The 12,164-nt window shown below is 49.1% G+C and overlaps 1 protein-coding gene across 1 annotated transcript in view; it reads left to right on the forward strand.

Moving 5' to 3' along the window:
* The window catches only part of ttc16 (tetratricopeptide repeat domain 16), a gene marked incomplete at its 3' end in the record, with an annotated part of 33,108 nt that extends 21,253 nt beyond the window's left edge, over positions 1-11,855 (forward strand). The window contains exons 7-19 of the mRNA XM_080003744.1: positions 830-953; positions 1,262-1,342; positions 1,465-1,640; positions 2,979-3,297; positions 4,655-4,982; positions 5,526-5,626; positions 5,856-5,982; positions 6,838-7,051; positions 7,555-7,710; positions 8,184-8,354; positions 9,737-9,913; positions 11,060-11,204; positions 11,731-11,855. Coding sequence (XP_079859870.1) covers positions 830-953; positions 1,262-1,342; positions 1,465-1,640; positions 2,979-3,297; positions 4,655-4,982; positions 5,526-5,626; positions 5,856-5,982; positions 6,838-7,051; positions 7,555-7,710; positions 8,184-8,354; positions 9,737-9,913; positions 11,060-11,204; positions 11,731-11,855 — 2,244 coding nt within the window. The remainder of the gene's footprint in view (positions 1-829; positions 954-1,261; positions 1,343-1,464; positions 1,641-2,978; positions 3,298-4,654; positions 4,983-5,525; positions 5,627-5,855; positions 5,983-6,837; positions 7,052-7,554; positions 7,711-8,183; positions 8,355-9,736; positions 9,914-11,059; positions 11,205-11,730) is intronic.
* Between the last annotated feature and the right edge of the window lie 309 nt (positions 11,856-12,164).

The following is a 12,164-nucleotide window of genomic DNA, read 5'->3' on the forward strand; positions in this document are numbered from 1 at the left end:
TTTCTTCCTTCCCAATGTCTTACTGTCATAACGTCCTAACGTCCTAACGTCCTACAGTCCCAACTTCCTAATGTTCCACCGTACCAATTTCCTGACTTCCTAATGTCCTAACCTCCTAACATCCTACCATCCTAACTTCCTTACTTCCTAACTTCCTAACATTCAAATGTCCTACCATCCTAACTTCCTTAAAGCCTAACGTCCTACCGTCCTAACTTCCTAACGTCCCAATGTTCTAATGTTCTACTATCCTAACTTTCTTACTTCCTAACGTCCCACCATCCAAAACTCCTAACTTCCTAACTTCCTAATGTCCCACCATCCTAATTTCCTAACTTCCTAACTTCCTAAAATCCCACCGTTCTAATTTCCAACGTCTAAACGCCCTACCGTCCTAACTTCCTTAGTTACTGTCCTAAATTCTTAACGTTCTACTGACCTAACTTCCTAACATCCTACTGTCCTAACTTCCTAATTTCCTAACTTCTTTATGTCCTAACGTCCTACTGCCCTAACTCCTAACTTCCTAATGTTCCACCGTACTAATTTCCTCAACTTCCTAACGTCCTAATGTCCTAACGCTTCACAATGACACTCATTGTGCTGAGAGGAAGTGGACGACTAGAAGATGAGGCTGTATGTCTGAGAAGAAATCAATCATTTTACTCACATTCTAGCGTGTGCTGGACCATAGTACTGTACCAACATGTAGAATGTAGTACATAGTACATAGCACAAAGTACATAGGACACTCTTTCGGACGCAGGAAACAAATTGATCCTCTTTGCTGATGCTTCTCCTCCTCTTCACTTCCTGCTCCGCTGCTCAGCCAATCGGATGCGACGGCGTTCTCTTCTCCTCCAACACGCTGGATAAGTGTGGCGTCTGCCAGGGTGATGGTAGCAGCTGCACCAGAGTCACCGGAAACTTCCGGCGTGGGGCCACGGCCCTTGGTAAGTACAGGCCATAGACTGTGAAAACCAAGGAAACTACGCCTGCAAACTGTGCCTTTCTTCAATGGCTAGACCCTGACACCCAGTTGAAGGAGTAAACTTGAATAATGAAAAGTCTTGTGGGAAAAAAGTTCCTGTATTTCTAGTGAGAAGTGTTTTCTTTTTCCATTGACTTCCATTTAGGTTTTCTGGAGCAGCATCTCGTGGCCAATAGCCGAACTGCAGTTTAAGCAGGTTCAGCTGCGTTCAGTAACAGAAGAAAGTTAAAAGTTGATGTCTCTGATACTTCCTGTTTTCCTGTTTCCAAGGTTACTCCTTTATCACTCAGATCCCTGAGGGATCATGGGATATCCAGATCATCGAGAGGAAGAAGTCAGCTGACGTTCTGGGTGAGCTGCGAGATAAATGATTTTGCTTGCATTGGCTTGTTAACTCTATTTCTTTACTTTGGATATGAACTATCTTTACGCTAACATCATTTATGACCCATCATGTTGACCACCCCCCACAGCTGTGACGGACCAGGCTGGAAACTTCTTCTTCAACGGGGCGTACAAGGTGGACAGTCCTCAGAACTTCCACGCTGCCGGGACCATCTTCAAGTACCGACGGCCCATGGACGTCTATGAGACAGGGATAGAATACATTGTCGCCAAAGGTCCCGTCGACCAGCCCATCAACATTCTGGTACCAGTGCCTCCCTTCATCTCTGTCCATCATTGAGAGTATATTAAACCATAAGTGAAAGTACTTTTACAAATAACAACAAGTTTAAGTCAAGTCTGTTTGAATATCTTAACTGCCAATAGCGTACCGTCACGGGACAAAGAGATTTCAAGAGAATCCCACGGAAATCTCTTGCTTGTCAAGAGGCAGACGTTTGGTTTGAGACAGTCGGAAGCTCTCGTGATCGTTCCGGCCGGAACATCACATTTTCTTGGATTTCATCTGAAGTCTTAAGTCCCAGCTCCGACAGTGGGGGCCAGAATCCCTGGATGCGGGATCCCCTTGATTGCTGTCCTATTGAATGCTACTGGGAGTGTGTATCTACTAGGACGGAATAAATGTCTTTAATTGTGTGCGGCGGTCTTTTGAAAGTCATTTGAAAGTCTCTTTGTGTGTCGCTGCCGTTAGGGTGTAGTGACTCTTCCCTGACGAAAGGCCTTCACTAAACCGCAGCGTCAGTGTGAGTCAGCTCTGTTTACTAGTTTTATGATAGTTAATGGTGTGAAACAACTGGAGTGAAGGATGCGCAGGTGTAACTGTCAGTTTGGAGACGTGTTGATCTGTGAACATCATGGACACCAGTGGTATGTTGGTGTAAACAGAGACTGAGAACAGCCTCCTGTTCTGACAGTGGCTGTAGCTCCTGCACAGCGTCCTCATCAGCCAGATAGGATCTCCACAGGATTCTGGAATGAAGAGGCAGACAGGCAGTCAGACAGACAGACAGACAGACATTCGGACAGGCAGCCAGTCTGGTGGCTGCTTGGCTTGTTCTGAGACTCTGAACAACCATCTCCGGAATTTTTTCTGGAACTCGGGAACATTCTGGATCACATTCACGATGCAGAGCTCGCTGTGCGTTGGAGTCCGGCTCTCCACCTGGAAGCACTCTGTTTTGTTTTTTTCATCATCAGGGTATCCCAGTCTTCTTCCTGCACCCCAAAAAGACCCCAAAGCTTCCAAAATGCATCTCCTTTACCCGAACGCCGCAAGCTAAATCAGCTTAGCACTAGGAATGTTGCTAAGCTGCTCTGAGAAGGAAGCAATATGATGAAGCATTGATCGTTAAAATTCAATGCAAAAATCCTGATGGGTTGTATTTCTTAGACTCCGCCCCTCCAGCTCAGAGTAACACCCCCTCGACTATTCCAACAGGCGTAACGGCGTCTCGACCTCCCTGAAGAGCAGAGCTGCGCCCACCGTCTGAGGAGACGGGACAAACTGACATTTCTGGGTTGAGAAGCTCTTTCACCATCTCTCACTGCTGTCACTGATCCCTGGCTCCGCCCCCTCCTGCAGGTGTGGAACCAGATCGGGCGTGTCCCGTACATCACCTACGAGTACACGGTGCTGCGCGAGGCCCTCCCCCCGCTGCCCCCGCCCCCGCTCTACACCGGCACAGACAGCGCCACGGGGGGGGCATCGCCAGAGGAGGGCGACCTGCAGGCCCTCAACGCCAGCCTTTACCACCAGGGGGCCACCCACGGGGGCCAGAAGAGCCTGGCGGGGCTTGAGCCGGGGGCCCCAGTGGGGGCGGAGGGGCAGAAGGGCGGGCAGGAGACCAATGAGGTTTACGAGGAAACGGCGGCCATCAGCTGTGAGCAGGATGGAGCGGCAGGTAGGGGGCGCTCTACATGGGTGTGTGTTTGAGTTGTGCTTTTCTTTGGAAAACATTAAGATTGGACAGATATACATAGATTGATAGATAGATTGATAGATAGATATATAGATAGATAGACAGATAGATTGATAGATAGATTGATAGATAGATATATAGATAGATAGACAGATAGATTGATAGATAGATTGATAGATAGATTGATAGATAGATAGATAGATAGGAAAGACAGTGGAAAAGAATATTTTTTCTACCAGATCCCCATCTCTCTCTCTCTCTCTCTCTCTCTCTCTCTCTCTCTCTCTCTGGTCTTTGGAAGTCTGCACTATTCATGAGCCAAACATGCAGAGACGTCAGGAAAAGATGAAATATTCAGAAGAAATATTCAGACTTCCACAGTGTTTTATGTTCTTTTAAGAAAAATGGCCGCCTCCCAGACATGAGCGGTAATGGCCTGTTTGGCCTCGGGAGGCCATTACGCGGCTGCGCGGCCATACGGGGCTGATCCGGGGGGATGGCGAGGAGTGGGGCTGAGCGGGTGGGATGTCAACCTTCCTCAGGGAAGGCAGAGACAGGGACAGCAGCATGGATCTGTTACGGACACTGAAGAGGAGGGTGACGGAGGGTTGTTTGACCGCTTTGCCGCCTGTTTGTCGGGATGAGTTTCACTCTCGTTGCTGTGACTCCTGTCATGACATGGAGAGATACGTTTTATATGTGAACGCAAACTGAAACAGGAGAAGAAAAGCCACGATGACAAACACACGTAATTGCACCGACCCCTTTGTTCATTACTTGTGGTTAAAAATTACAGCGTATATATTATAACGCTTAATGGACGCGACAGAGCAGTAACAAAGGCCAAATGGATCTTAGCCGTTGTCAGCACTTTGGGGTTGTCAGCCCGGCGTAGGTCACTTTCATGTGTGTAAAGCTGACTCCAGTTTAAGTTTCATCCGCCCTTTTCCCCAATAGACGGGGAAGCATTTGTGGAGGAATAGCAATTCTATTCGAATGCACCGTATGAGTTGGGCACCTGGCCTCTGCTTCTTATCGCTCCTCGCAAAGTTTAGGCAATTGGAGGTGCACTTAGGAAGCTGTGGAATATGTGAGCGCTGAGTTTCAATCCACTGGACAGAAGGGTGGAGCCCCACGGGTGGATGCAGGGGACGTGGAGGGAGCAGCCAGCAATGAGTAGGGGAGTTTGGCAACTCAAATAGGCGGACCCGTTGGGGCGCCAGGCAACGCCTCTTCTAAGGCAGGAGCGCTTCCATGTTGTGTGTACACGCTGCTTCATCAGTTAGAATTCTCTGCTTCACCTTCCTCATCTCGCCTCTATTCCTGTTTTCCCTTCCAGAAGGAAACAGCAGTCATGCGGGCGGTGCCGCCATCGCTGCCCCTGCAGGCGGAGGGCTGGAGGCGGGGCCAGACCCCCACAACCTCATCTGGAGGGTCCTGCTGGGCGACCGGATCGACCCCGACGAGCTGCTCATCAACATCTCCACCAACCAGCTGCTGACGGAGGGCGGGGGGCTGTTCTCGGCCGAGTCCGAGCCGAACGTCCGTCAGAACCACACCCTGGAGTTCACGCTGGGACGCAAGCGCAACGACAGCGCCGACGCCTTGTTCCCCAACAGGACGCTGGTGACGGGTCAGAGGCCTGGAGGCCGAAGCAACAGAACCAGGTGAGGAACCCGATCGGAGCCAGAGGGAACCTGATCAGACAGGCAGACAGACGGGTGCTGAACAGGCAGACGGGTAGGCGTGCAGACAGACAGGTAGACCTGTAATGGTTTGCATTCCATTAAATGTATTATTCATGTCAACTTCTCTGCGCTGCGTCAAGACACAAGGTCTCCAACTGCTCCGCCAACCGCCATAAAACATGTCACATGACTTCCTGTTAGAGAGACAGAGGGTGAGAGAGAGAGAGAGAGAAATGAGGGAGAGAGAGACAGGGAGACAGAGGGAGAGAGAGAGAGGAGGGAGAGAGAGAGAGAGAGAGAGGGAGAGACAGGGAGAGAGACAGAGTGAGAGAGAGAGAGAGAAAGAGAGAGAGAGAGAGAGAGGAGTGGATGGAAGAGGTGATCTATATAGAGACGTAGAGAAAGGTAAATAGAGAGAAAGCGATGGAAAAAAGGTAGAGAGTGGAAGAAAGTTTTCAACAGCTTAAATATGTGTGGTGTGTGTGTGTGTGTGTGTGTGTGTGTGTGTGTGTGTGTGAACAGGGGGAATCAGAGAAACCAGAAGAACCAGAGGCTCAGTGCGGCTGACGTTTACCGCTGGAAACTGTCCACACACACACCTTGCAGTATGACCTGCAACACAGGTACACACACACACACACACACACACACACACATTCATTTCTATGTGTCTGTGTTAATCAAGACTGAATTATTGTCAGTATCAGTCTTTCTCTACATTCTCTTGAACTCTCATCATAAGAAGCTAAAATACCAGGGTTTGTTCTGGTTTAAACCAAGATACCCAGGATGCATCAGTCTGACCCAGATTTCCCAGCATGCATTGGCGTGTGGTGTGTGCTCTGTGTCCAGGCGTGTCCAAGTCTCTGGCCATGTGTGTGCGTTACGACGGCATGGAGGTTGACGACGTGTACTGCGACGCTCTGACCCGACCAGAACCAGTCCACGACTTCTGCATCGGGAGGGAGTGCCAGCCCCGGTCTGTCTGTCTGTCTGTCTGTCTGCCGGCCCGCCCGCCGGCCTGTCTGCTTGCCTGCCGGCCTGTCCGACTGCCTGCTGGCCTGCCTGCCTCCCTGTCTGGACGCCTGCCTGCCAGCCTGTCTAATTGTCTGCCTGCCTGCCTGCCTGCCTGCCCGCCTGTCTGACTGGCTGCCGGCCTGCCCAACCGCCTTCCCGCCTGTCTGCCTGCCGGCCTGCTTGCCTGCCTGTCTGCATGCCTGCCTGCCAGCCTGTCCGACTGCCTGCCGGCCTGCCTGTCTGCCTGCCTGCCTGCCTACTGGCCTGCCAGCCTGTTTGACTGCCTGCTGGCCTGTCTGTTTGACTGCCTGTCTGTCTGTCTGCCAGCCTGTCTGTCTGTCTGTCTGCCTGCCTGCCTGCCTGCCTGCCTGCCTGTCTGCCTGCCTGTCTGTCTGTCTGCCTGCCTGTGTGCCTGTCTGTCTATTTGAAAGACATGTATGTTATATGTTTGAAGTGACAAGTGACAATATTGACACTAATGTAATAAATTAAAATGAACAAAAATTGTCCCTTTCATAAAAATATGGTCTTAATAAATAAACCACCCAAACTCAGAATAAATTTCACCTACTTGCCAACAGTGAGTTCCAATTCTAATTATGTTCCACATTGATTGGTTTTCGCAAAGTTTTGTTCCGATTGGCGATATGTACACAAAATCAGATGAATTAACACATTGGCAAGTAGTGTTTGCACTAAATTCACTTCAAAGACTTCCCAATGAATATTCCCATTCTCCTGAGCAATGTTGAAGGATGCTGACGGTGTGGATGTAAACATTAAAACCCTCCATGTTATGGTGTCCCGGGTGTGTCAGATGGGAGGCCAGCAGCTGGAGCGAGTGCTCGCGGACCTGTGGCGAGGGCTTCCAGTTCAGACTGGTGCGCTGCTGGAAGATGCTCTCTCCGGGGCTGGACAGCTCCGTCTACAGCGACCTCTGCACTCTGGCCGAGCTGGAGCGCCCCCCAGAGAGGAGGGCCTGCAAGAGCCCCGCCTGCGGCCCCCAGTGGGAGGTGGCCGAGTGGGCGGAGGTACGGGGTACGGGGATCCCACCCGAGGTGCTTCATTACTGCCCATCACTGCTCCAGCTGACTGCAGTTCGGGGTCAGAGAAGGGTGAATGTTGACTGGAATAAAACACGTCATCACAGGACGGACGGGTGGAAAAGTCTTTTTAAATAAAGCCCTTCGGAAGAACATTTCACTGCTTGAAAATTACCTGACAGTTAATTGGAATGTATCTACTGTATACAACCAACAAATAACCAACAGATCAGCAATTTCCAGGTTATGATTCCACACAACCAAATGTCACCCTTTAGGTAGAACTATGAGTTGCATTTACAGCAAACTGAGCATTAGAGAAAAACGAACATAGCTCTAGTTCGGATCAGATAGAAGACAGTGAACTAAAAATATGGTTGTTTTGATTTACTGTCCCAAAATGAGATACTGTAGTTAGGAGTTGCAACACCTGTCAACCTGCCGTTTAGCAGGGCACCAACTCCCCGGGATCCTCTGTCCTATGTCTCCAGTGTCCGGCCAAGTGTGGCCGCCGGGCCCAGGTGACCCGCGAGGTCCGCTGCTCCGACGAGACCCGGCCCTGCGACCCGCTGACCAGGCCCTCGCACCTCAAGAACTGCACGGGACCACCCTGCGAGCGGCAGTGGACCCTGTCCGAGTGGGCGCCCGTAAGTTGGGGCTTCCTCTTTATCTGTCAAACTGAATGAGGGCAGTCTGGATCTACGCCCTAATTCGGTAAATACTGAATTTTGTCAGTTTGTTTTGTTGCTCTGTTTATGAGTTTCCATAGCTCTGCAGCAGGGACTTGCATGTCCCTGTAGATATTTTAAGATGTGATTTACCAATTTCGCTTGTTTTTGTTATGGTTCGTAATGTGCCAAAGTAATTTAAATATGTCATACATAGAGACATGCTTTTGAGTTAAAATTCTAAAATTTTAAGTAAACCATTTCACAAATGATTTAGAAAAGCAAAATGTCTTTCATTTTTCATTCAGGATGTATTTAATATTTGGTCTTGAAATGTGTTCTCTAATATATTTCGATCTGATATGCATAGCAACACTGCATATTTTTGCAGGCTGCATTCTCTTACTGTGCTTTTGTTTGACCTTTCACACCCCATGTCCTTGTGTCCCCAGTGTTCGGGGTCCTGCGGGCAGGGACGGATGATGCGTCACGTGTACTGCAAGACCCCAGAGGGACGCGTGGTGCCCGAGAACCAGTGCCCCATGGAGACCAAGCCCCTGGCGGTCCATCCCTGCGGGGAGCGGGACTGCAGCCCCGACTGGCTGAGCCAGGACTGGGAGAGGGTGAGCGCTCCTCCACTGCCACCTGATTACACCTTTATTTATCCTTGAATTATTCATTATCTGCCATGTTTCACCTCGTCGTGTCAAAACGTCTCCGTTTTTCTTTCATCGATGTCACATGTTGACGCCAAAGAAAACAAACAGATAAATTAGAAAAATGGACACAATTGTATATCGGAGAATGTCTTTATATCGACAAATCAAACAGTCAAATCATCATATATTTTCGTCAAGATATTGATGAAAATGGTGGATTCCCAGAGAGTGTAAAGAAGTAGAGTACAAGTAGAGTACAATGAGGCAGAGTAGAGGGTGAGTGGAGGGAGGTAGAGTAGAGTCAAAGTAGAGCAGAAGTAGAAGGAGAAGAAAAAGAAGAGAGAGGCGGAGTAATGGGTAGTGTAGATGTAGAGTAGGTCCAGTGGAGTAGAGGTCACTAGCTCTGCTCCACTGGACCTACTCTACATCTATACTAGTGGTAGAGTAGATAGAGGCAGAGGAAAGGTAGAGTAGATGTAGAGGAGAGCTAGAGTATAAGTAGACTAGAGGTGGAGGTGACGCATGTTGGAGGTTGAGTAGAGGTTGTGTAGAAGTGGAGTAGATGTAGAGTAGAGGTAAAGAAGATGGAGAGTATAGTAGAGGTAGAGTAAAAGGTACTGTAGACATAAAGTAGGTACAGGGACTACTCCACCTCTACTATACCTCTACTGTGTACAATAGAGTAGAGGTAGAGTAGAGGTGAGGTAGAGTAGAGTAGAGGCAGAGTAGAGGGAAAGTACAGTAGAGGTAGAGTAGAGGTAGCGTAGAGCTAGAGGTAGAGTAGAGGTGGAGGTAGAGTAGAGTAGAGGTGCAGTAGAGTAGATGTAGAGTTTAGGTAGAGTAAAGTGAGGTAAAATAGAGTAGAGGTAGAGTAGAGTGGAGGTAGAGTAGGGGTAGAGTAGAGGTAGAGTTGAGTACAGGTAGAGTAGAGATAGATTATTGTAGAGGTAGAGCAGAGTAGTGTAAAGGTAGAGTAGAGTAGAGGTAGAGCAGAGTAGTCTCGAGCTAGAGTAGAGGTAGTGTAGAGGTAGAGGTAGAGTACAGTAGAGTAGAGGTAGCGTAGAGTAGAGGTGGAGTAGAGTAGAGGTGGCATAGAGTAGAGTAGAGGTAGAGTAGAGTAGAGTAAAGGTAGAGCAGAGGTAGAGCAGAGCAGAGTAGCGTAGACTCCCTTGTCCTTCTCTTCTGGATGAACTACAGATCTCTCCTCCTTTTGGAACAATGGAGTAATGATGATCACGGATGGAACATGAACTTTGAGGAACATCTTTCAGTCCGTGGGAAGGAACTGAACGTTATTAAGGCCAAACTTCTTCTTCCTTTTCTTCTTCTCCCTTTCCTTTTTCCAGTGCAACACCACCTGCGGGCGTGGGGTGAAGAGGAGGGTGGTGCACTGCGCCGGCATCACCGGCGGAAAGTTCCAGACCTTCGAGGAGGAGGCGTGCGACGGCAGCGAGAAGCCGGAGCAGGAGGACACGTGCTTTGAGAGGCCGTGCTTCAAGTGGTACACTACGCCCTGGTCCGAGGTCTGACTCCGCCCTCTTTATACAGTATAGATACTCACCCCCCAAACACCTGGTTCCAGGTTTGGTCCTGACGGTTGTTCTGCACGATCAGATTAATGTTCTTTTAAAAAATGGCATCAGGGTTGCACACAGACGATCGTACCTGAGCCAAAAATTGGGATTGAGCAACAAGTTCTGCCCGTGGTGCAGGAGCCCTTGTGAGTCATTATGACTCATTTACCATCGGTTCTGGCCTGCAGTGTGTCCCGGTCAAAGAGTTGGATTCCTGGTCCAGATTTAAAGAAACTAAGCACTGAAATGTCTCCCTGTTTTTATTTGTGTGAACTAATAAACTGCACTTAACTGGGAGAGGTTCCACATGTGAGCAAATAAAAATGATGATAATAATAATAATAATAATAATAATAATAACCAAAGCTGTGGTGATAAATCAAGTGTTGGAGATGAATTCTAGCTGTGCTGAACAGGTCAAATCACGGCCTCACAACATTAAATGTCATTCCACCTGTCGTTGTGTTTGCTTGTAGTTAGTCTATAACTGTAGACGTGTTCAAATGAATCCATTTCCAGGTTCCAGAGACATTGGGCATCATGTGACTGAGGAATCTGCTTTTAACGACCTGCTGTCACTGCAGCAGCAGACGCACTTTCATCACAGTATCTCAGATCATAAAGTGAACATATAAAATTCAGAGGATGGGATGTTTTGGTGTGAGAACTGGGCTTTACTGGCTCAGCTAGACTGGACCTGGAACTGGACCTGGAAAGGGGTTTGGGGGCCTGGATATTGGCTCTGAGTTTGGCCTGCACTGTCCTAAGAAGGACAATGGCCTAAATGTTATTGAAACTCATAAAAATAAGTGGTGCTGGCTCCAAAATAATAATAAATGGGAAAAAAGGAAGAACATTTGTCACAGTCTCTATCATGCGTCACAAGAATCTTTGGACCTGATGAACAGGGAAATGGAAAGGTTGTGAACCCCAGCTGTACAGTATTTACATGATCGTATCCCTTTCACATTGTCCTGTGATATGTTTAATGTCTGCTGTCTCTGTGTGGTTTCTGACCCCAGATCAGCTTCTGTCCAGCGGTTGCTTTATGTCGTTCAAAGCTCTTTCTGATTCATTTCCGTTGTTCCCTGACAGTGCACCAAGACGTGTGGCGTGGGCGTGCGCATGAGGGACGTCAAGTGTTACCAGGGACGGGAGCTGGTCCGAGGGTGCGACCCCCTCACCAAGCCCGTGGCCAAACAGACATGCGCTCTGCAGCCCTGCCCCACGGAGCCCCCAGGTCTTTAAACATCACAGAACATCATTTCTGACAGACAACTCTTAGATTTACTTTAAAATTATCTTTATTTCTTTCCCACCGTCTGAGCTTGGTGTCTGGGCTCTACTGCCCATCCCTCCCCACGAGGTGTACAGCAAACTTAGTGATCTAGAAATGTAGTAGTGAGGAGGAGCTTAAATCCCTCCATTGACATTGGATAGAAGAGTAGAGCCCAACAGGTGGGTGCAGCAACACAGCAAGCAAGCAGGCAGCAAAGTAGGCAGCAAAGCAGGCAGGGCAGGAGGGACTGGCTGCTTAAATAGGCCGCCCCTTTACGGGCGTGGAAGCGCGTGGCGCTGTCGAGTTGTCTGACAGAACTAACTCTGCAAGCAACGCACTGTTTATCACAGCACTGATAAATCACTGTGAAATACTGTACCATAATCAGGTGGTCCTCCAGGCCCTTTGTTGACATTGTCGTTTGTAAACGTGTTTTATAATTTAATTTGAATTGACTCAACTTGATCCAGTCTCTGGTCCGCCCCAGATGAGAACTGCCAGGACCGACCCACCACCAACTGCTCTCTAGCGCTGAAGGTGAACCTGTGCAGCCACTGGTACTACAGCAAGGCCTGCTGCCACTCCTGCCGCTCCCTTAGACCTTCCTCCTGATCCGGACACAGTAGGACCACCACACCCCCAGTAGGACCACCGTGTTCCCAGCAGGACCGACGAACCCCCCCAGTAGGGCCACCATCACCTCCCGGCAGGACTTCTGCCGCTCCCTGAGACCCACCTCGTGTTCCGGACCCAGCAGGACCACCACTGGGGGGTTTCTAAACATCTAACACCCTTTTTGCGTAACATAGAAAAAGTGGTTGACTACAGGACAAATAGACTGCACAAGTTGATTGACGATGGCCCAAATCTGGTTGCCCGGGGAAACTGGGCACCCATTATTGCCGGGCCCTGGTATTTTAT

The sequence above is a fragment of the Zeus faber genome (assembly GCF_960531495.2).
Source record: "Zeus faber genome assembly, chromosome: 7".
Classification (NCBI taxonomy): domain Eukaryota; kingdom Metazoa; phylum Chordata; class Actinopteri; order Zeiformes; family Zeidae; genus Zeus; species Zeus faber.